Consider the following 22,567-nt stretch of genomic DNA (forward strand, 5'->3'; position numbering starts at 1 on the left):
CACTACGGAAGTAGGATTGCCCAACCTTCCTTCCGAGGAGTGGCTGGTGGGTTTGAACCACCAGCCATCTGGTTAGCAGGCAAGTGTCTTAGCCACTATGCTACCAGAGCGCCTATATATATATAAAGCAGCCGACTGGTAGTGGAGGGAGTTTGACCATGTGCTGGGTGGGGGGAGGTGGGGAAGGCCACACCTCTATCACTGGGATATTATGTATGGTAAGGGGGAGGACACACCTCTCTGGTCACCTGATCACCAATGTGGGTGCTGATGTAGTCCTGGGCAAGTGAAGCTGGTTATCTTATTCCTGTTCTGGTAAGAATGCTGCTTGCAGTAATTCAAAATGGCCACTTGTACCAATTAGCAGTTTACTGCTACTTGTTCACTATTTTTGTTCAATCTGTTCCTTTCATCAGTATTTGACCTACTTTTTAATCTTTCCTTTGAAGCTCTGGGACCCAGGATTGTCATCTGTGGCCATTTCCCTTGTTTTTTCAAGTCTTTTGTTGTACAGGGTCTGGATAGTGTATCCGCCTATTCTGCCATCTTGGACCCAGTACCTCTTTTCACTTTCTTGAAGTGTCCTTTGATGCATGAACTTTTAATTCTGAAATCTAATATATCTATTTTCTTTTCTCTTTTGTTGCTTATGCTTGTTGTTGTCCTATGAAGGAACCAGCATTGGGAGCTCTGGTGACAAGTGACTAAGGCATTTGACCGCTAACCAGAAGGTTGGTGGTTCAAACCCACTCAGCCACTCCTCAGGAGGAGGATTGGGCAATCTACTTCTGGAGAGATATGTCAGAAACCCAAGGAGGGGTCACTAGGAGTTGGAAAAATGACTCGATGGCAGTGAATTTGGTTTGGTTTTTTTGCAACCAACCATTGCCTAATCCAAGTTCAGGAAGACTTACATCTATATTTTTTTTAAAAAAAACCATTATTAACTTCAGCTCTTACTTTTAAGTCTTTGATAAATTTTGAGTTACTTTTTTGCACATGATGTAAGGCAGTGATCTAATTCATTCTTTTGCATGTGCATATCCAGGTGTCCCAGCATCACTTGCTGAAAAAACTATTCTTTCCCACTAAATGGTCTTGGTACTCTTATTGAAAATCAACTGACCGTAGATGTATGGAATTATTTCTGGAATTTTGACTGCTAGCTAGAAAGCTGGCAGTTCAAACCCACCAGCCCTCCTCAGAAGGAAGGCTGGGCAATCTACTTCCGTAGTGATGTTGTTGTTGTTATGTGCCGTCGAGTCGGACCCAACTCATAGCGACCCCTCCTTGGGTTTCCGAGGCAGTATCACTATGGAAGTAGATTGCCCCATCTGATACTGCTTCAGAAACCCAAGGAGGGGCCGACTGGACAGTGCATAACAACAACATCCCAATGATCTGTCTCTCATTCTTAATTTTACTTTTAATGATGCATTGCAATTGTTTATTACCATTAAAGTGAGAATCCTTGAGAGAAGGGGTCACATTTTATTCATCTTAGCATTTTCAACCTAGCACACAGTATCTCCTCAAAACATGTTCACTGAACAAATGAAATTAACCACTTTTGGAAAAACTAATGGGAATGGAGTCCACAAGAAAGGAGGACCTCTTTTCTTAAGAACTTTATACCTTATGTGAGGTACTCTGATATTTTGGCATCATTTTCCCATTACTTGATGGCAAGAATTTATTTTAACATTTACTAAACACCTTCTCATACAGAAATAAACACCTCAAGGTTTGCAACTGAGGAAAAGAGTATGTCATAAACCCAAATAGCAATAATTGAAAGCAGTAAGTGTTGTAGGACAAAACAAAGGAGACGCTATTAGAGGGAGACCTGGCTTTCAACTAGGATAATCTAGCATCATAATTACTCAAGTCTTCTTAGAAGGTAATTAATATCTCAAATCATTGCTTCAAGAGCTTAAAGAACAGGAGACAGGAGTTTCAATTTTACTGATAATATAGGAATGTTTTGATCATTTTTTAAGGGGAAGACCAGATATTCCCCTAAAATAAGTCACCGAGATCTACTGAATTGTTTATTTTGGCAGATATACTATACCCCAGAAGGAAAAACTATTTCTAAAACTAAAAAAAGTAATTTGGATTACCACAGAATTAAACTTAGATAAAACAGAACAGGGCTTACTTAGGTTATGTGAATTAAAATTTTGGGTCCTAACTCCTCTTCTCCAACCAATTACTGGACTTTTATGCAAATAACACATGCATTATACTTTTATTGTAAACCACACAATTCCTCATGCATTAATCTCCTGTGTGTGCTATGTTGTTGTTGTGTGCCGAGTTGGCCCCGACTCATAGCAACTCCTCCTTGGGTTGCTGAGGCAGTATCACTACAGAAGTAGATTGCCCCATCTTCCTTCCGAGGAATGGCTGGTGGGTTTGAACCGCCAGCCTTCTGGTCAGCAGTCAAGTGCCTTAGGCACTATGCTACCAGATATGAGTCTGCAAATTATTTACATGAGCATTTTATGTGCAAAAATACAATTATCGTCATGCTGATTTGTAAGAAAAATAGTTCCAAAGCTTGGATGTGAGATTTAAAAATGTCTGGTAGTAAAAAAAATACAATATATAAATTGACCACTCTGTGAAATATTTCTTATTAAAATTTCTGATACCAAGGAAGTAAAACTATCCCTATTTGTAGATTATATGATCCTATATATAGAGAACCAAGGAGAATCAGCAAGAAAACTACTGGAACTTATTGAAAGATTTAGCATAGTGGCAGGATATAAGATCAACATACAAAAACCAGTTGGATTCCTCTACACCAGCAAAGAGATCTCTGAAAAAGGAAATAAGGAAAGCAATATAGCTACCAAAAAGGTAAGATACTTGGGAATAAATCTTACCAGGAACACAAAAGATGTACATAAACAAAAGTACAAAACACTATTTCAGTAATCTATAAGGGATCTACATAAATGGAAGAACATACCATGCTCATGGATAGGAAGATTGAACATTGTGAGAATGTCAGTATTACACCCAAGCAATCTATGTATTAAATGCAATCCCAATCCAAAGTTCATCAACATTCTTTAAAGACATGGAAAAACCAATCGCTAATTTTATATGGGGAGCTCTGGTGGCTTGATGCCTAAGGCATTTGACTGCTAATCAGAAGGCTGGCAGTTGAAACCCATCAGCCACTCCTCGAAGAAAGAGTAGGCAATCTACTTCTGGCAATGATATTGCCTTGGAAACCCGACGGGTCACTATGAGTTGGATCCAACTCGATGGCAGTGAATTTTTTTTTTTTTGAGAATTTTATATGGAAAGGGAAGAGATCTCAGATAAGCAAACACTACTGAAGAAGGTCTCACATTCCCAGATATACAGTCACAGTTGTCAAAACAGCCTGGTATTGGTATGACAGACACACAGACCAGTGAAGCACAACTGAGAACCCAGAAATCAATCCATCAACCCATGGTCAGCTAATCTTTTGACAATGGGCTGAAATCCATTAAATGGGGAAGAGATAGTCTCTTTCACAAATGGTGCTGGCAAAACTGGATATCCATTTGCAGAAACATGAAACAAGATCCATACCTCAAACCATACATAAAAACTAACTCCAGATGGATCAAAGACTTAAATGTGAAACTTAAAAGTATAAAGTTCTTTAAAGAAAAAATAGGGGCAAACTTAGAGGCCCTAATTTATTGGCATAAATAGACTATCAAGCATAACCCAAAATGTAGAAACAGCACAAGATAAACTAGATGAATAGGACCGCCTAAAAATTAATTTTTTTTTTTTAATTGTAATCTGGGTGAAAATTTACAGAGCACATTCACTTTCCCTACAGCAGTTCACATATACTTTGTCTCGTGACATTTACAATTTCCCTCAATGCCACAGCTTCCCTCCCACTTCCTTCCCATAGTTACCTCTTCCCTGTGTCCATCCCTCCCTTCACTCCTGCCCCCTGACCTGTCTCCACGTGCATAAACAGCCCTTCTTTCTCCCATGATTGTTTGCTCCAAGAAGTCTATCTACCTCAGATAAATATTCAACTCATATGCCTCTTTTGTTTGGCTGGAAGCCACAGGTGTGGGTTCATAAAAATTAAATTCTTATGTGCATCAAAAGACTTCTCAAAGGAGTAAAAAAAGAACCTACCAAATGGGAGAAAATATTTGGCAATGACATATTAGACAAAGAACTTACCTCTAAAATTTATAGAAAACTCTTAACACCTCAACCACAAAAAGAGAAACAATCCAATTAAAATATGGGCAGAAGGACATGAACAGACACTTCACCAAAGAAGGTATCTAGGCAGCCAACAAATACATGAAGAAATGTTAACAATCATTAGTCATTATAAAGATGCTAACCAAAACAACTATGAGATACCATCTCACCCCAGCATCAATAGCAAAGTTCAACAAGACAGAAAATAACAAATGCTGGCAAGGATGTGGAGAGAATGGAACTCTCATACACTGCTGGTGGGACTGTAAGATGCTACAACCACTGTGGAAAGCAGTTTGGCAACTTCTTCAAACCTGGAATTAGAAATATCATTTGATCCAGCAATCCCATTACTAGGTATATATCCTAAATAAGTGAGAGGCAGGACATGAACAGATACATGCACACCCATGTTCATCACAGCACTATTCACAATAGCAAAGAGATGGAAACAACCTAAGTGCCCATCAACTGTGGAATGGATAAACAAACTGTGGTACATACACACAATGAAATACTCCACAACCCTGAAGAATAATGTAGAATCTGCAAAACCACCACATAATGTGGATGAACTTGGAGGACATTATGCTGAGTGAAATAAGTCAATCACAGAAGGAAAAATATTGTATTAGTCCACTATTATAAAAAAGTCAAGGAAAAGTTTATATGTGGAAGGAAATTTTGTTGGTTACCAGGGAAGGGAGGGGAGGCTAAATTCCTAGACACGCTGAAAAAAAAAATACATGGAAACTAAAGACTATTAGTGGTTACCAGGGGTAGGAGGGAAGGGGAGGGGAAAAGCTTTTGTTTGCAGGGCACTGAGTTTAAGCTAATGGTGGTGGCATGTTTTAGAGAGGGAGAGTAGTAACTGTAGCACAACACGAAAACTGTCATCAATGCCCCTGAGCTGTAAATGGGGACACTGTTATGCTGGCGAATGCATCATTATATTTCTACCACAATAAAGGTGAAAAATAAAAAAAAATCCTGATATCAGATATAAATGAAAGGGAGAGAGAGGACAGTGTGGTATATCAGGAACATGGTCTTTGGAGTCAGACAGACCTGGCTAAGGTTCTCCACTGAGTAGCTATGTGACCTGAGTCTCCTTGTTTTGGGTCTATAAAATACCCCATTCCTCTTAAGTGGTGATGATTCTACAAGACGATATATATAAAATGTCCACACAGCAGGTACTCAATATTATTAAAGGAGAATATGGATAGTAAGGAAAACCAGAGTCCCGTGACAGAGAATGAGTGACTGTCTGTAATCAGAGGGACCAGGCTTTGGTTCAGACAGACCTCGATGGGAATGCTGTCTCTGCTACTGCTTTGTATGGTCTTGGCTTATGGTTCCTACATCCATTTTCCCCCTCCACGGTTATGTAACACATGAGCTGGTTTAAGTAAGTTACAAACAGGAAGAACACCTGACTTATTATGACATCTGTTTGCTATAATGTGAACAACTCTGTGGTCAAATAGGCCTGGAATTTAGCTATTTACTAGGCATGTAAATTGGGGCAAATTACATAATCTCTCTGATTTTGGCTTCTCATCATTCAGATTCCTTTTGTCAAAGACAGCATATCTCAAAGACTTTAAGTTGTGAAATTGTCTTTTTTACTAAAATACTAATATTTTTAGATATATATATAATGAAAATACCCTGCAAGTGCCTTAGTATAAACATTTCATGACGGGAAGAAACAAAGTAACACTGTCTTAGAACCTTTCATTGCAAATATGCAATACCTTCATTGTAAAGGAAAATCATTATAACATTCAGAAAACCACAACTCTGCACATGCAGTTTCTTCTTATACAACTCACAACTTTAATAGCATTCCCATCATACAGTCATGAAGTAAAATAAGCCCTCAAGAGAAAAAAAAAAAAAAAAGCTAAAATCTAAGTTCTTATCCAACCACAATTATTTTTAATCTATGAAACAGAAGTTCTTTACAAATTAAGTAGTTTTATTTATCATTGATGTGATCTGCTTAATGACTGTTGTGACAAGGGAAGTTGGGCTGTTATTTTTCCAGAAATTAACAAAAAAAAGAATCATCATTAAGATAAGGAAGAGAAAGATTTGTATCCATCTTTTTGGGACATGTAAGGTGATAGTGAAGTTTCACAGTTGGAGAATTTGTGTACATTTCTGGAAGAATTGGAAATACTTTCCAGTAAGCGGGTAATCCCTCTTCCCCGAACACTACTGTTTTGGCCAGAAATTTTCACCCCAGACGGATGGTCACCTAGGAATTTGGAAATGTAAGATAAGAAATATTAGCAACTTCGTAGTGTTATTACAAAGTGATCTCTCAAATTGCAGGCATCTCACTAAAAAAGCCATAATTAACTAGATCTTAAAGAAGAGATTCTTAGAATAAAGGCAAACAGACTAGTTAGACGAGAACGTGTTTTGTTTTTAGACCAGCTCAAGATTTATTTAGACCTGGAAATCTTTAATAAAGTTCTTTACTCTCCACCTGAAATTTTATGTCACTAGCGTTTAAACTCCATCATCTTCTCAAAAGACATCATCACTATAAAACTATAGCTGATATAAGAAATACTAGGTTTTCTTTCAAATGCTCTGAACAGAAGTCTGAGGAATAAGTTAAACTGTATAAAACTGACACTAAGGTGTACACATGCTAACTGTATATCCAAAGGTACTAATTAATGCCACATACAACTCCCCAATTCAACAAGCTCTGTACATCCTAGAGCTAATTTAGAAGTACCACACACCCTGAGATTTTAGTAAGCTTTAAGTCTCTAACCTCCTTGAGGTATATTCTTATACATGTAAGATGCTTACCAGTGGGCATGTTTGAGCTTTGTTCCTGATTAGAAGAGCTGAAATGGGGAAATTCTGCACTCTCAACCCTTAGCTTCTGCAAGAAACAAAAAGATACCAATAAAAAAAAGTTTATTTCTTATTGGAGAGTGTATTTCAATTTTAAATTACTCTTTAAAAAAGGAAAACTAAAATCTATTTCTTCAATGTCTATTCAACTCTGAATGTTATAGGTAGGTAATTTCCAATACATAAAGAACTTAAGTCATTTGTTATTCTACTGTCCTTTTCTCTCAGCTTAAAATGGCTACCATCTTCACAGTAGACTTTTAAAACATTTAAATCATTTTTGTTCCATGACTAGTCAAAACAGTAGGCTGGCTTAACCCTTTTGTGATGCATGCTACATACAGTACCCACATAAATATTCCACCTCTCAGTTTACTGGGAAGGTAAACTTTTGCTGTATGTTCCTATCTGCTGGGGGCCTGAATAACTGTGTGAATCTGAAGAATTGGGCCTCATCCCACCAACCACAGCACCAGAGACCCCTTGGGACATATGTGTCTCACTAATTTTATCAAAATCCACATTACCTCCAAAACTTTTTTTTCATTTAATTCAAAATGCCTTCCATTACTGGAAACACATGGTTTGAACAAAAAATTCAAAGCAGAAAATAATTCAGTCTTGAAAGGGTTAAGCTAGCACTTTCTAATGGCCTAGGAGGTTAATAAAACTGAATAAAGTATAATGGAAAACAAGTTTTAGAGTGAAACAGGTTTTCAGCCTGGGTTAAAATAAAATGTTCATCCTATCACCAAGTAACATTCTTGTTAAGCCTTGGTATATAACCTGTAAAAATGGGATATTTACACACAGCAGTAAGAGTATTAGCTATCTTTATTCAGTGCTTACTAAATTACCAAGCACTATTCTAAGTAATTGTTGAGGGAGATATTATTATTTTTACTGAGGAACAGAGATCACTTCCCCAAGTATCACAACTAGTGTGAGTGGAGCCATTTCTGTGAACACATGCAGGCAGGCTCCAGAGCCTGTGCTTTTCACTACCACTAATGAAGTAAAACTATATACAAATTACCTGCCACTGACTGCCATTCAGTGCTTTATTCATTTACTCAACAAGTATCTACTTAACAGATACAATTAGCAGGCTCTGTTTTAAGCACTGAAAGACAAACAAAACCAGTAAAATAATCCTTATGGAGCTGGTATTTCAGTCAGAAGAGACAGCAATAAATAAAATTAATTACTATTAAAGTTGTTGTTGTTGTTATGTGCCGTCAAGTCGGCCCCGACTCACAGCGACCCCTCCTTGGGTTTCCGAGGCAGTATCACTACGGAAGTAGGATTGCCCAACCTTCCTTCCGAGGAGTGGCTGGTGGGTTTGAACCACCAGCCGTCTGGTTAGCAGGCAAGTGTCTTAGCCACTATGCTACCAGAGCTCCCACTATTAAAGTAGATAAGTCCAAGAAGAAAAATAAGGTAGTTGTTTTAAATACAATACCCAGGGAAGTCCCAACAGAGAAAGGAGCATGGGGCAGAGAGCAAGGTAAGAGAACAAGTCATGAAGTACCTAGAACAATGTTTTGGTCAACGCAAAAATCTCTGGAGCTTAGTATGCTTGACCTGTTCTAGAAAAAACAAGGTGGCTCACAGGGCTGAAATGTAGTGAACAGGAGGCAAACTTGTAGAAGATCAAGTCAGAGAGGCAGGGAATGGTCAAATTATGTAGAGACTTGTAAACCACTGTAAGGAATTTGGCTTTTGCTTGAAGTAAAATTAGAAATTAGAAGTTTGAACAGAGGAGTCATTTTATAGGATTTAGATTTTAATAAGGATCACACTTGCTGCTATGTTGACAACAGACTATAGGGAGGCTGAGGGGAAAAAGATTGTACTGTCTTTTCCAAGAATATGTTTTGTAGTGCCAACCCCTGTACCTATCTGTATATATACCAGAAACCAAACCCAATGCAAATGAGTCGAGTCTGACTCATAGCAACCCCTCCCCTTGGGTTTCCAAGGTGGTATCACTATGGAAGTAGATTGCCCAATCTTCCTTCCCAAGGAGTGGTTAGCAGTCAAATGCCTTAGGCACTACCCCACCAGAGTTCCTACCTATATATATGGCTGTTAGGAAACAGGGTTTTTCTTTTGTTAATGAAAGTAATGAGTAGGGTGGGTCCTAAATGTTATCACTTCTAAATGCTGTCTTATAAAAAGAGCAGAATAGACACAGACACACACACAGAAAGAAGACAAATACCACATGAGAATCTGTCTACAAGCAAAGGAACATCAAGGATTGCTGCCAGTCGCCAAAACTAGGAAAGAGGCAACAAAAGGAATCGATGTGGATGAGACACTGATTTGGACTTTTGGCCTACAGAACTATGAGAAAATAAATTTATGTTCTTTAAAGCCACTTATTTGTCGTAATTTTTAATATTATTTTTTTTGTTAATGACAGCACTAGAGAAGTAAGACACCACCTAAGAGACTACTCCAATAATGTAGCCTGGGCCAGGGTGATAGCAGCAGAGATGAAGGTGGTGAAAACTGTTGAATTCTATTTATATTTTTTGAAGGCACAATGTGAAAGAAAAGTGAAAGATGACCGTCAAGATTTTGGGCCTAAGCAATTGAAGAACAGAACTACCATTTAATGAACTGGAGAAGAGAGAAGAAACAAATATTTTGTTGAAGGAATATCAGGAGTTTGGCTTTGGAAATGATGAATTGTCTATTAGATATTCTAACCAGAAGACTGGCAGCTCAAACCCACCAGCCATTCCTTGGAAGGAAGGTTGGGCAACCTACTTCTGTAGTGATACTGCCTCAGAAACCCAAGGAAGGGTCACTATAAGTCGGATCTGACTCCACAGCACATAACAAAAACATTAGATATTCAGGTGGAGATGTGAAGTAGTTGAATATGTAAGATGGATTTTAATGGTAAAGGTCTGGCTTAAAGGTGTAAATTTAAGTCATTATGTATAGACTGTCTATATAGCCACAAAAAAGGATGAGATCACAGGAGTGTGTTTATGTAGAGATGAGAAAATGTCTAAAATCCCTGGAATTATAACATTTTCAAGGTTGAAGACATGAGAAGGAAATAAAACTGGAAGTTATGCCCAAAGAGACAGTAGGAAAATCAGGAAGATAAACTATACTGGAAGTCAAGTGCAAAAACATGCTTCAAGGAGAAAGGTGTTAATCAACTGGTCAGTGCTGCTGCTAGCCCAAGTACAAAGACGGCTTACCATTAAATTTAGCAACATGGAGGTAATTGCCTCCCATGACATGAACAGTTTCAGGGTACTGGTGAAGGCAAAAACCCTCCTGGAACAAGTTCAAGATACAATAGAAGAAGAGAAATTGGAGAACAGTGAGGACTCTTTTGAGAATACTGTAATAAAGGAGAGTGAGAAAATAGAGTAGTCTTCGGAGGGGAATTATGGGGTCAAGAGACAGTTTAGACAAGATAATAGTATAGCATGCTTGCTGTTGCTATGAATGATTCAAAAGAGAAACCCTGATAATGCAGGAAAAGAAGAAGAAAATTATTTGAGTCATGTCCTTGACTGGTGGTGGTGGTATTATTATGTGCCACCGAGTCTTCTCCTACTCACAGTGACCTTATGTACAAAAGAATGAAACACTGCCCGGTCCTGTGCCAGCCTCATAATCCCTACTATACCTCAGTCCATTGCTGCAGCCACTGTGTCAATCCAACTTGTTAAGGGCCTTCCCCTCTTTTGTTGACCCTCCACTTTACCAAGCATGACATCCTTCTCCAGGGAATGGTCCCTTCTCACAACATGACCAAAGCAGGTGAGACCAAGTCTGGCCATCCTCGTTTCCAAGGAGCATTCCGGCTGTACTTCGTCCAGGGCAGATTTGTTAGCTCTTTTAACAGTCCCCGGTACTTTTAGCATTCTTCATCAACACAACTCAAAAGCATCAACTCTTCTTCAATCTTCCTTATTCATTGTCCAGCTCTCACATGCATATGAGGTGACTGAAAATACCATGGCTTGGGTTAGGTGCATCTTAGTCTTCAAGAAGATATCTTTGTTCTTCAGCACTTGAAAGAGGTCTTTTGCAGCAGATCTGCCCAATGCAATATGCTGTTTGATGTCTTGACTGCTGCTTCCATCGGCGTTGACTGTAGACTCAAGTAATATGAAGTCTTTGACAACTTTAATCTTTTCTCCATCTATCCTGATGCTGCTTATTGTCCAGTTGTGAGGATTTTTGTTTTCTTTATATTGCGGTGTAATCCATACTGTGGACTGTAGCCTTTAATCTTCATCAGTAAGTGCTCTAAGTCATCCTTACTTTCAGCAAGCAAAGTTGTATCATCTGTGTATCACAGGTTGTTAATAAGCCTTCCTCCAATACTGATGCCATGTTTTTCTTCATATAGTCTAGCTTCTCGGATTATTGCTCAGCATACAGACTGAGTAAGTATGGTGAAAGAATACAACCCTGACACACTCCCTTCCTGATTTTAAACCATGCAGTATCTCCTTGTTCTGTTCGAATGAGACTCTTGGTCTATGTACAGGTTCCTCATGAGTACAATTAACTGTTCTGGAATTCCCATTCTTCTCAATGTTAACCATAATTTGAACCACACAATCAATTGCCTTTGCGTTTGTCCTTCAGTAGGTAGAAGGATTAGGTGTAATATATAATGGATTGGCTTTAGACAAGAACACAGACAATTTCATTTACTAAAACAGAGTAAAAGCAGAGTATTTGGTTACAGATGCAGAATGACTCCCAGACAATGCTAAGGGCCCACATGAATTTGGTGGTGATTAATATTTAATAAGACCAGTCAGCACGGCAGTTTCTTTCCAGGCTCATTTAGCTTCACAATTATCAGTGTACACAGAGTTAGATTTCACCAGGGTTGGTGTTTGTCAGGGAGCTCTGGTGGTGTAGCACCTAAGGCATCTGACTGGTAACTAGAAAGCTGGTGGTTCAAACCCACCAGCCAATCCTCGGAAGGAAGGTTGGGCAACCTACTTCCATAGTGATACTGCCTTGGAAACCAAAGGAGAGGCTGCTATGAGTTGGATCTGGCTCCACAGCAGTGAGTTTGGTATATATTTTTGGTGGTGTTTGTCAACCAAGTATTATAAAGAAAAAGAAGTGCAATGGAATTGAGGGTGAGCACACAAGAGAGTGGAAATGACAGACCAAGTAATCTAAGCTGGAATGGAAGATGGGGGGTGGGAGGGTACAGAAGGGGACATGAGGCTGCAGCATTGCCTTATGTGTGAAGGATGCCTTTGGAGTTGGATAACGCCATGGCCCTGTATGGGAGTGTGAAACAGAAGAGGCATAAATGAATTGTAGATCCAAGTAGGGGCCACAGAATTGTTGGTACTGGGGTACTAGAGTAAGGTAGTGGTAAGCAGACAAGATGCTGTTTGAAATGGAGGTTATGGAGGAGGTACCACTGAGTTCTAAGATATGACCATGGAAATACAGAAAAACAGGATCAGTGGAAGAGAAGTCAAGGAACTGTCAGGCAGTTAGAAGAATTATCTATGGGGAAACTGAAATCAAGAATTTTGACAGAAATACTGTTAGAGCAGTACTAAGCAAGGAGCTCAAAGAATGAGGAGGGCCAACTCAGGAGTCTTGGCTCCAAAAGAGGTTATCAGATAACACAGCCTGGATGACATGCGATTGAAAGCCTAGGAATTTTAGAGTGAAAGTAGGACATCTGGATGCTTAACATTAAACAAGGACATTACCTCAGATTTAGGCTCATGACAAATGCAGAAGAAAAAGATGTTACCCTGAAAAGGGCTAACAGGGAAGCAGTGTCCTTAGAGGAGAACCAAGTCAGGACTAAGAAGGTAAACAGACCTTTCCAAAAAGACATTGTTGATATGAGATTCTGCTGATGACTGAGGTTAAGAAGACCCCCAGAAGGTTTTTCAGGAACTGGGAAAATTGGGAAAAGGGATCAGCCATATAAGAGGAGTATGGGGGAAAAAAAGAGGCTCTGGGGGTCCTGGACTTCCTGTAGTGACTGATGTAAACAATGAAAAGTGGTATAATGATACTAATTCTGTTGGTCTCAATATAGATGATGGTGATGGAGGCTAAGGCAGGGTTCATTAACCTCAGCACTACTGACATTTTTGGCTAGATCATTCTTTGTTGTGGGGGGCTGCCCTGTGCATTGTAGGATGTATAGCAGTATCTCTGGCTTCCACCCACTAGATGACAGTAGCAATTCTATTCATCTAGTTTAACTTCTGCTGTTTCTACATTTGGGGTTATGCTTAACAGTCTACTTATGCCATAAATAAGGGCCCCTAAGTTTGCTCCTAGTTTTCCCTGTAAGAACTTTATAGTTTTAGGTTTTACATTTAAGTCTTTGATCCATCTGGAGTTAGTTTTTGTGTGCGGTGTGAGGTATGGATCCTGTTTCATTTTTCTGCAAATGGCTATCCAGTTTTGCCAGCACCATTTGTTAAAGAGACCATCTCTTCTCCATTTAATGAATTTCAGTCCTTTGTCAAAGATCATCTGACCACAGGTCAACGGATCACATTCTGGGTTCTCAATTGTATTCCACTGGCCTATGTGTCTGCCATTATACCAATACCAGGCTGTTTTGACTACTGTAGCTGTACAGTAGGTTTTGAGATCCGGCAGTGTGAGACCTCCTACTTTGTTCTTCTTCTTCAATAGTGCTTTCCTTATTCAAGGTCTCTTTCCTTTCCATATAAAGTTAGTGATTGGTTTTTCCAGATCCTTAAAGAATGCTGATGGGATCTGGATTGAGATAGCACTGAATGTATAGTTTGCTTTGGGTAGTATTGACATTTTCACAATGTTCAACGTTCCTGTCCACAAGCATGGTATGTTCTTCCATTCTGTAGATCTCTTATGGTTTCCTGAAGTAGTCTTTTGTAGTTTTCTTTGTACAGGTCCTTTGTGTTCCTAGTAAGATTTATTCCTAAGGTTTTTTTTTTTTCAGTAGGTATTGTAAATGGTATTGATTTCCTTATTTCCTTTTCAGCAATCTCTTTGCTGGTGTAGAAAATCTAATTGATATCTGGATGTAGATCTTGTATCCTGGCACTATGCTGAATCTCTCAATTACCTCCAGTAGTTTTCTTGCTGAGTCTCTTGTGTTTTCTGTGTATAGGATCATATCATCAGCAAATAGGGATAGTTTGACTCCTTCCTTACCAATTTGGATGCCTTTGATTTCCCTTTCTTGCATTATTGCCCTGGCTAGGACTTTCAATACAGTGTAGAATAGAAGTACTGATAAGAGGGCATCCTTGTCTGGTTCCTGTTTTCAGGGGGAACAGTCTCAATCTCCCTCCATTGAGAATAATGTTGGCTGTTGGTTTTGCATATATGCCCTTTACCAAGCTGAGCAATTTCCCTTCTAATCCTATTTTTCTGAGAGCTTTTATCAGGAATGGGTGCTAGATTTTATCAAATGCCTTTTCTGCATCAATTGATGATCATGTGGTTCTTTTTCTTTATTTTACTTATGTGGTGGATTATGATGATTGTTTTCTTTTTTAAATTATCATACAGTAAAACTGACTTCTTTGGGTACAGATTTTAATACATGTATAGATTTGTGTAATCATCACCATAATTAGGGTACAGAACCATTCCATCACCTCAAAAACCTCCTGTGTGCTATCCCTTTTTCAGTCACAACATCCTCAATTCCTGATGTTTTCCATCACTATAGTTTTATTGTTTCAAGAATGTCATGTAAATAGAATCATACAGTATAAAACCTTTGAGACTGGCTTTTTTCACTCAGCATAATTAATGACTTTGAGACTCATATAAGTTATTTGTATCAACAGTTCATTCTATTTTGGGGGTTTCCTTGTCATTGTTTTATTAACTACTTTCTAATGATAACATTTATTTAGTATCTATTACGTGCTATGACAGAGTTCTTAGTATTTTCATGTACTGTTGCATTTAATCCTAACAACTACTAGACCATATTTTTGTTCTTGTTTTGCAGATAAGGGATAAGGAATCAGGACAGACAGTTCAAGTAACCTGGATAAGGTTACACAGCCTGTATGTGACCGAAACAGAAACGAAATTCAGGAATTCTCACTCTAGAGGCCCTACTCTTAATTGCTTGCTATGCCCTTAGCAGTATATAGAGGGCTACTAATAAGTTAATACCAAGGAGGAAACAAGGTGTGATAGGAAAACTGGACAGCTTCTAATTAAATCTTGAATCAGGCCTTATATATTTTTGAAGGAAATATTTAAAATATTTACATTCAAATGTTTAACTTTCATGACAAATATTTGGAGTGTTTTGTATAAAGACTAACTGCCTATTTTAATTTTCAGAAAACTTTGTTAAAACTTACACAAGACCCAACTAGATTAACAACTGTTTGACATTCCATGAAGGACTTCACAGTAATGTCTAGAGGAAGAGAGAAAACTCTTAATCTTTAGCTGTTGTTGGCCTAGGCCACACTGACTATGATACCCCAAGAAATCAACAGCACCTTACCTGGTAACGTTCTGCATCCAACACAACCATTTTGGGTGTTACACTATTACTGGCTTCATAATCCTGGAGTGGTATATGAGCCTCTGTGAGCTGGATTCCAAAAAGAGTGGCCAAAGAATTACTGATGCAGTACCTTTAAAATGAATTAAGGAAAGTTCACTATCAGAATCTCACCTAATTCTCTGTAAAAGCATTCACATTTAAAAAAATAATTCCAATATAAAGAAAGCATCTAAAAGATACTGTTTTAAGGTGAGGAGAAAAGAAATTTACAGAATTGGGAAGAAATAGAAATAGGTAGCAATGAAAGACAAAGATTACCAGGATTCTCAAATGTTTAAACAGGGGTAGGGGAGCAGCAGAAATAAAACTACAACCATAACACTTCCCTGTCCTCAAACCCAACAATCACCTGCTATATAAAAGGGCTACCAGACCACCCAGAGACCTAGTGCTCCAGGTGCTTTAAGTACAAAATGTGGAGAAAGGGGTCAATACTTTTGAACACCATTACAAGGAAGTGCTGTCCTTAATGAGAGTAAGAAAATTCAGTCTCCTACAGGAGCTCTAGAAGAAAAATTTTCAATAGGTGCTTTTGAATGGTCACCCAAATTGCTTAGGTGGTAACTATACCAGATAAGTAGTGACACTGGTATAAGAATAAAAGTAACTTTTGTTTTAAAAGAGAATTGTGAAAACAGAAGTGAACAGTGATTCACCCCAACTGCCAAAGCAATAGCAAGCAAAATGGCACAAATGAATTCAAATCAGAATACAACACTACGAAGAAACTTTTTTTTCTGACTTACGCGATCTTCTTGCAAACAGCTAAAGCACAGAAGAGTATATCATTTTCTTCATGCCACTTGCACCTGTACAAATAAAGGTGGACTTTAATAACCTGATCTAATTGAAATAGCACAGCTTAAGGGTTTTCATATGCCAGATTCCTAACTTACCTAGTTGAAATCATTTAAGGAAATTAACAGTACTCAAAGACTAAGTTTCCTAATAAAACAAGTATTTTTAAAAAAACAGAAAGATTCCTTATTTCACCACCTCTGATTCAAATTCATGGTGCTATGTGAACTACATATAATCATAGTTAAGTTTTACCTTGAAACAAAATGAGCATTCTAGAGGCATATTAGTGACTATGGTTAACAAGTCCTCATTCAACAAACATTTACGGAGTACACACTATTTGCCAGACATTGTTCTAGGAACCAGGGCTATAGTACTGAATGAAACAGACAGAAACTCTTGTCCACAGATACTTAAAGTCTAGTGGGAAAGATGGACCAAAAAAGATAGGTAAGTGTTAATACACAGTTAAGTGAGGTAATGGTAAATTCTAAGGAGAAAAAAATAATGAAGAAAAAGATAATATGAAATGTTGGAGGTGTGACATTTTTAGAAAGGTATTACTGACAAGTTGACGTTTGAATGGAGATATGAAGGAATGACCAAAATAAACTGCATGATTAAATAGGTTACATACACCAAAACAACACACTTTCATAACAAGAGTCACTATAAACTTGTATTTATCTTTCTACTGAATATACAGTTAGACTGTTTAGACTCAGAACAGTACTGTTTGTATAATACAAAGCTTGCCTGAACTTAGCAAGAATCTTCATTTAAAATTATAAACATGCTAAACAGTAAATGTAAAAAGTCAAATATTTTCAGCTGGCCACTAACTAAACAGAAGAGTAAGTATCTAAAAACAAGTTTAAAACTTTCCCACTGCTTTCCAAGACATGTGATTCAATAAATTTTTTCATAAAACTCTGACATTAACCTTAGGTAAAACAGCCTAGGTGCTTAGACAACCACACAGAATTAAATAATTGTTAGTTTCCAGTTAATTTTGTACCTTGCCTAGAATTTAAACCCCAAGAATATCTACCTCATATACATAGTTTTCATGGAGGTCAGACTTGAATTGGAAAGCAATTAAAAAAACTAGTAATATACTTTAGGAATAAGATATACAAATAACAAGAAAAAATATATAAAAGCTTAATTTCAGGGAGAAATACCTCAAAATCTAAAATTACACTATTAAAAATGACAGTGTTTTTAATCAGTTTTAACTCATACTTCTCTATTCTGTTCCCCAAAGTCACTACACCAAACCCCCTAAAAATATCTGGGTATATTTTCTAAAGGAATGTCCATTCATTCTATAAATCTGTCAAAAAGCAGAATTGCTTTGTATACTTTGCGTGCTATTAATGTTCACTTTGCAGACTCAGATCTAGCTTCAACTTTAACTGATTTCAAATATGTTTCTTTTATGAAACTCCAAAGTCCCAACACCAGGCCACAAGCAAGTATGTCTTTTGAGTAAGTGCACAGCTTACTCTCAAGCTGTAACACTATCTCATTCAAATGATGTATATGTAGCATAAAGGCCTTTCCTATTCTCTATCTCAAAGGCCCCTAATGATCTCCTTTCTTCCTATTTTAGGATTAAAATGCTTCTTTTTAAAAACAACCCTCACCTTTACCTATTTTATAAACCACTGTCATCTTATAAGGAGCCATGGTGGTGCAGTGGTTAAAGCGCATGGCTGCCGAACAAAAGGCTGGGAGTTCAAACTCACCAGCTGCTCCCCAGCAGAAGATGTGAAAGATGTGGTAGTCTGCTTCCATAGAGATACAACCTTTGAAACTCTGTGAGATATTTCTAGTCTGTCCTACAGGGGTGCTATGAGTCAGAATTAACTTAACAGCAGTGGGTTTGGTTTGGTTTTGGGTCATCCTACAGATATATACAGTTTATGCTCCAGTCAAACTGATCTATATTGTTTTTTTCTTAAACAGTCTCCGTGTGCTTTCATTCTTGTAGGCCATTGTTTGGGCCATTTTCTTCAACCCAAATCTCTGGTTATAGAAATTCTATCTAAAGAATCAAATAAAACATTTATTTTATAAAGAATTTTGTATTTTTAAAATTCTTCTACTGAAATAATTTCTCCCTTATTTGATGTACATAATCCTTTGGAACTTCTTAAAGAGTTATTAGAAATTACCATACAGCTAGCCCTCTGTATCTGCAGGTTCCACATCCATGGATTCTACATCCGTGGATTCAGTCAACCACAGTTCAAAACTAAAAAGACTCCTTAAAAAAAAAAAAAAAAAAAGACTCCTAAAAAGTAAGGAGAGTTCCAGCAAGATGGGGAATAGGCAGACAAGCCACACAGACTTTCTTCAAAATAGAAAAGAGAAACCAATTGACACAGACACAGAAGATAACCCTAGAGCCCTGAGCTTTGAAAGGAGGGATACAAAAGTGGAATAAACACCAACTAGTAGAACAACCTGAATGAAAAGAGTGAGAAAGGACAAATGGAGCTACGGACTATCAGCTATCCTGATGGCACAGAGATGGCAAGTGGTTTTAGGACCTAAGAATTAACCTAAAACTCAGCCCTGCTTGCCAAAGGCTACAAGGATAACTGCAATGGTGACTAATGACTAAAAAGGAAAACAGCAAAGAAGGAGATAGATTGAACTGTGGACTTTCGGCTATTTGGAGGGTGCAGCCATTTCAAATGTTTACAAGTGGCAGTCATTTTGGACATTTAAAGTGACAAAATTCTTGTTCCGATTCCAGGGACCTAAGAAAAGCCTCAGCTTGCCAAGGACAACAAGACATACAGGAGGTTGACAAATGGAAAGGAGGCAGGTGGTGAGTGTTTAAGTGCTGCAAACTAGAAAATAAAGGAGCATAGTACTGTATTTACTCAGATCATATCCAAACAGAACAAAAAAAATGAAATCTTGGGCAAATCACTCCAACATACAATCATCAATTTAATATAAACACAAAAAACAGACCACCACAGTCCATACAAAGAAACAAGATAAAGCAGTAGAAACAAGGGACCAGGATTCAGATCTAGAATACATCCCTGAGGAAGTAGCAGCATTGGAACTCTCTGATAAGGAATTCAAAAGAATAATATTTAGGCACCTTCAATGGATTGAAAGACAGATCAAGGAAAACACAGAGGAAACCCTAGAACAACTTTGAAAGACAATATAAGAACAAAATGACAAAATAAATGAAAAATTATAAACGATACAAAATCTACAGATAGAAATCCAGAAGATTAATATTAAATTCTCAGAAATAGTTAACACATTGAACAGGCAAGGCAGTAGAATTGAATCACTATAAGACAGAATTAGTGAGATTGAAGACAAATACATCAATACTTCTTTGGAAAGGGATCAATCAGAAAAAAGATCAAAACAAAATGAAGAAAGCCTAAGGTTCATATGGGTACCATCAAAAGGAATGCTGTTGCTGTCAGGTGCCTTCAAGTCATCTCTGACTCATAGTGACCCTATGCACAGCAGAACAAAACACCGCCCGATCCTGCGCCAGCTCTGTGCTCCTTGCTATACTTGAGCCCAACACTGCAACCACTGTGTCAATCTGTCTCCTTGACGGCCTTCCCCTCTTTTGTCGACTCTCCACCTTACCAAGTAGGCATCCTTCTCCAGGGAATGGTCCCTTCTGATAACATAACCAAGTAGGTGAGACAAAGTCTGGACGTTCTTGCTTCCAAGAAGCATTCCTGCTGCACTTCATCCAGGACAGATCTGTTAGTTCTTGCAGCAGTCCATGGTACTTTCGGCATTCTTCGCCAGCACCACAACTCAAAAGTATAAATTCTTCTCTGGTCTTCCTTATTCATTGTCCAGCTCTCATGTGCATATGAGGCAATTGAAAATATCATGGCTTCTGTCAGCTGCACCTTAGTCCTCAAGGAGACATCTTTGATCCTCAGCACTTGAAAGAGGTCCTTTGCAGCTGACTTGGCCAGTGCTGTACACCGTCTGATGTCCTGACTGCTGCTTCCATTGGTGTTGATTGCAGAACTAAGCAATGTGAAGTCTCTGACAACTTCAATCTTTTCTCCACTTATCCTAATGCTGCTTATAGGTCCAATTGTGAGGATTTTTGTTTTCTTTATATTGGGATGTAATCCGTACTGCTGACTGTCATCTTCCATTTTCATCAGTAAGTGCTCCAAGTCATCCTCACTTTCAGCAAGCAAAGCTGTGTCATCAGTGTATCACAAGTTGTTAATGATTCTTCCTCCAATCTTGATGTCAACATTCTTCTTCATATAGTCCAGCTTCTCAGATTATTTGCTCAACACACAGATTGAATATACATGGTGAAAGGATACAACCCTGAAATACTCCCTTCTTGATTTTAAACCATGCAGTGTCACACTGTTCTGTTCAAACAACAGCCTCCTGGTCTATGTACAGGTTCCTCATGAGTACAATTAAGTCTTCATTCTTCTCCATGCTATCCACAATTTGTTATGATCCACACAATTAAATGCTTTTGCATAGTCAACAAAACACAAGTAAACATCTTTCTGGTATTCTTTGCTTTGAGCCAAGATCCATTTGACATCAGCAATGATATCCCTCATTCCACATCCTCTTCTGAATCCAGCTTGCATTTCTGGAAGTTCTCTGTCAATATACGGTTGCAACTGTTTTTTAATTATCTTCAGTAAGATTTTACTTGCATGTGGTATATAAATGATATTGTTTGATAATTCCCACATTCTGTGGCATCACCTTTCTTTGGAATGTGTACAAATATGGATCTCTTCCATTCAGTTGGCCAGGTAGCTGTCTTCCAAATCTCTTGCCACAGCTGAGTGAGAGCTTTCATTGGGGCATCCATTTATTGGAACATCTCAATGGGTATTCCATCAATTCCTGGACCCTTGTTTTTTTGCCAATTCCTTCAGTGAAGCTTCAACTTTTCCTTCAATACCATTGGTTCTTGATCACATGCCACCTCCTGAATAAAGACTGACCAGTTATTTTTGATACAGTGATTCTGTGTATTTCTTTCATCTTTTGATGCTTCCTGTATCATTCAATATTTTGCCCAGAGAATCTTTCAATATTCCAACTCAAGGCTTAAATGTTTTCCTCAGTTCTTTCAGCTTGAGAAATGCCATGTGTCTTCTTCCCTTTTGGTTTTCTAACTCCAGGTCTTTGCACATTTCATTATAGTAAACTGGCTTTGTCTGGTCGAGCTGCTCTTTGAAATGTTCTGTTCAGCTCTTTTATCTTGTCCCTTCTTCCATTTGTTTTAGCTACGCTTTGCTCAAGGGCAAGTTTCAGAGTCTCTCTAACATCCATTTTGTTTTTTTCTTCTTTTCTTGTCTTTTTAATGACCTCTTGCTTTCTTCATGATGTTCTTGATGGCATCCCACAATTCTTCTGATTTTCAGTCACTGGTGTTCAATGAATCCAATCTATTCTTTAAATGGTCTCTAAATCCAGGAGGGATATATTCAAGGTCATATTTTGGCTCTCATGGACTTGATTTAATTGTCTTCAACTTCAAGCTGAACTTGCATATGAGCAGTTGATGGTCTGCTCCACCATCAGCTCCTGGCCTTGTTTTTGCTGAAGTTATTGAGCTTTTCCATCCCTCTTGCCACAGATGTAGTCAATCTGATTTCTGTGTACTCCATCTGGCAAAGTCCATTTGTATACCAACTGTTTGTGTCATTGAAAAAAGGTATTTGGAATGAGTAAGTTGTTGGTCTTGCAAAATTCTATCATATGATCTCCAGTGTTATTTCTGTCACCAAGGCCAAATTTTCCAACTACTGATGATTCTTCTTTGTTTCCAAGTTTTGCATTCCAATCACCAGTTATAATTAGCACATCTTGATAGCATGTTTGGTCAATTTCAGACTGCAATAGTTGATAAAAATCTTCAATTTCCTCATCTTTGGCTTTGGTGGTTGGTGCATAAATTTGAATAATAGTCATATTAACTGGTCTTCCTTGTAGGTGTACAGGTATTATCCTATCACTGACAGCACTGTACTTCAGGACAGATCTGGAAACATCCTT

The 22,567-nt window shown here is 38.1% G+C and overlaps 1 protein-coding gene across 1 annotated transcript in view; it reads right to left on the reverse strand.

The window, feature by feature from the left end:
- Positions 1-6,323: 6,323 nt before the first annotated feature.
- The window catches only part of MAEL (maelstrom spermatogenic transposon silencer), a 37,710-nt gene continuing 21,466 nt past the window's right edge, over positions 6,324-22,567 (reverse strand). Inside the window, exons 9-12 of the mRNA XM_007937736.2 lie at positions 16,450-16,512; positions 15,641-15,773; positions 7,081-7,156; positions 6,324-6,511 (exon numbers count right to left, since the gene is read on the reverse strand). Of these exons, the coding sequence (XP_007935927.1) occupies positions 6,324-6,511; positions 7,081-7,156; positions 15,641-15,773; positions 16,450-16,512 (460 nt within the window). The remainder of the gene's footprint in view (positions 6,512-7,080; positions 7,157-15,640; positions 15,774-16,449; positions 16,513-22,567) is intronic.

The sequence above is a fragment of the Orycteropus afer genome, unplaced genomic scaffold, assembly GCF_000298275.1.
Source record: "Orycteropus afer afer isolate SDZICR_OR568_19922 unplaced genomic scaffold, OryAfe1.0 scaffold00044, whole genome shotgun sequence".
NCBI lineage: Eukaryota > Metazoa > Chordata > Mammalia > Tubulidentata > Orycteropodidae > Orycteropus > Orycteropus afer.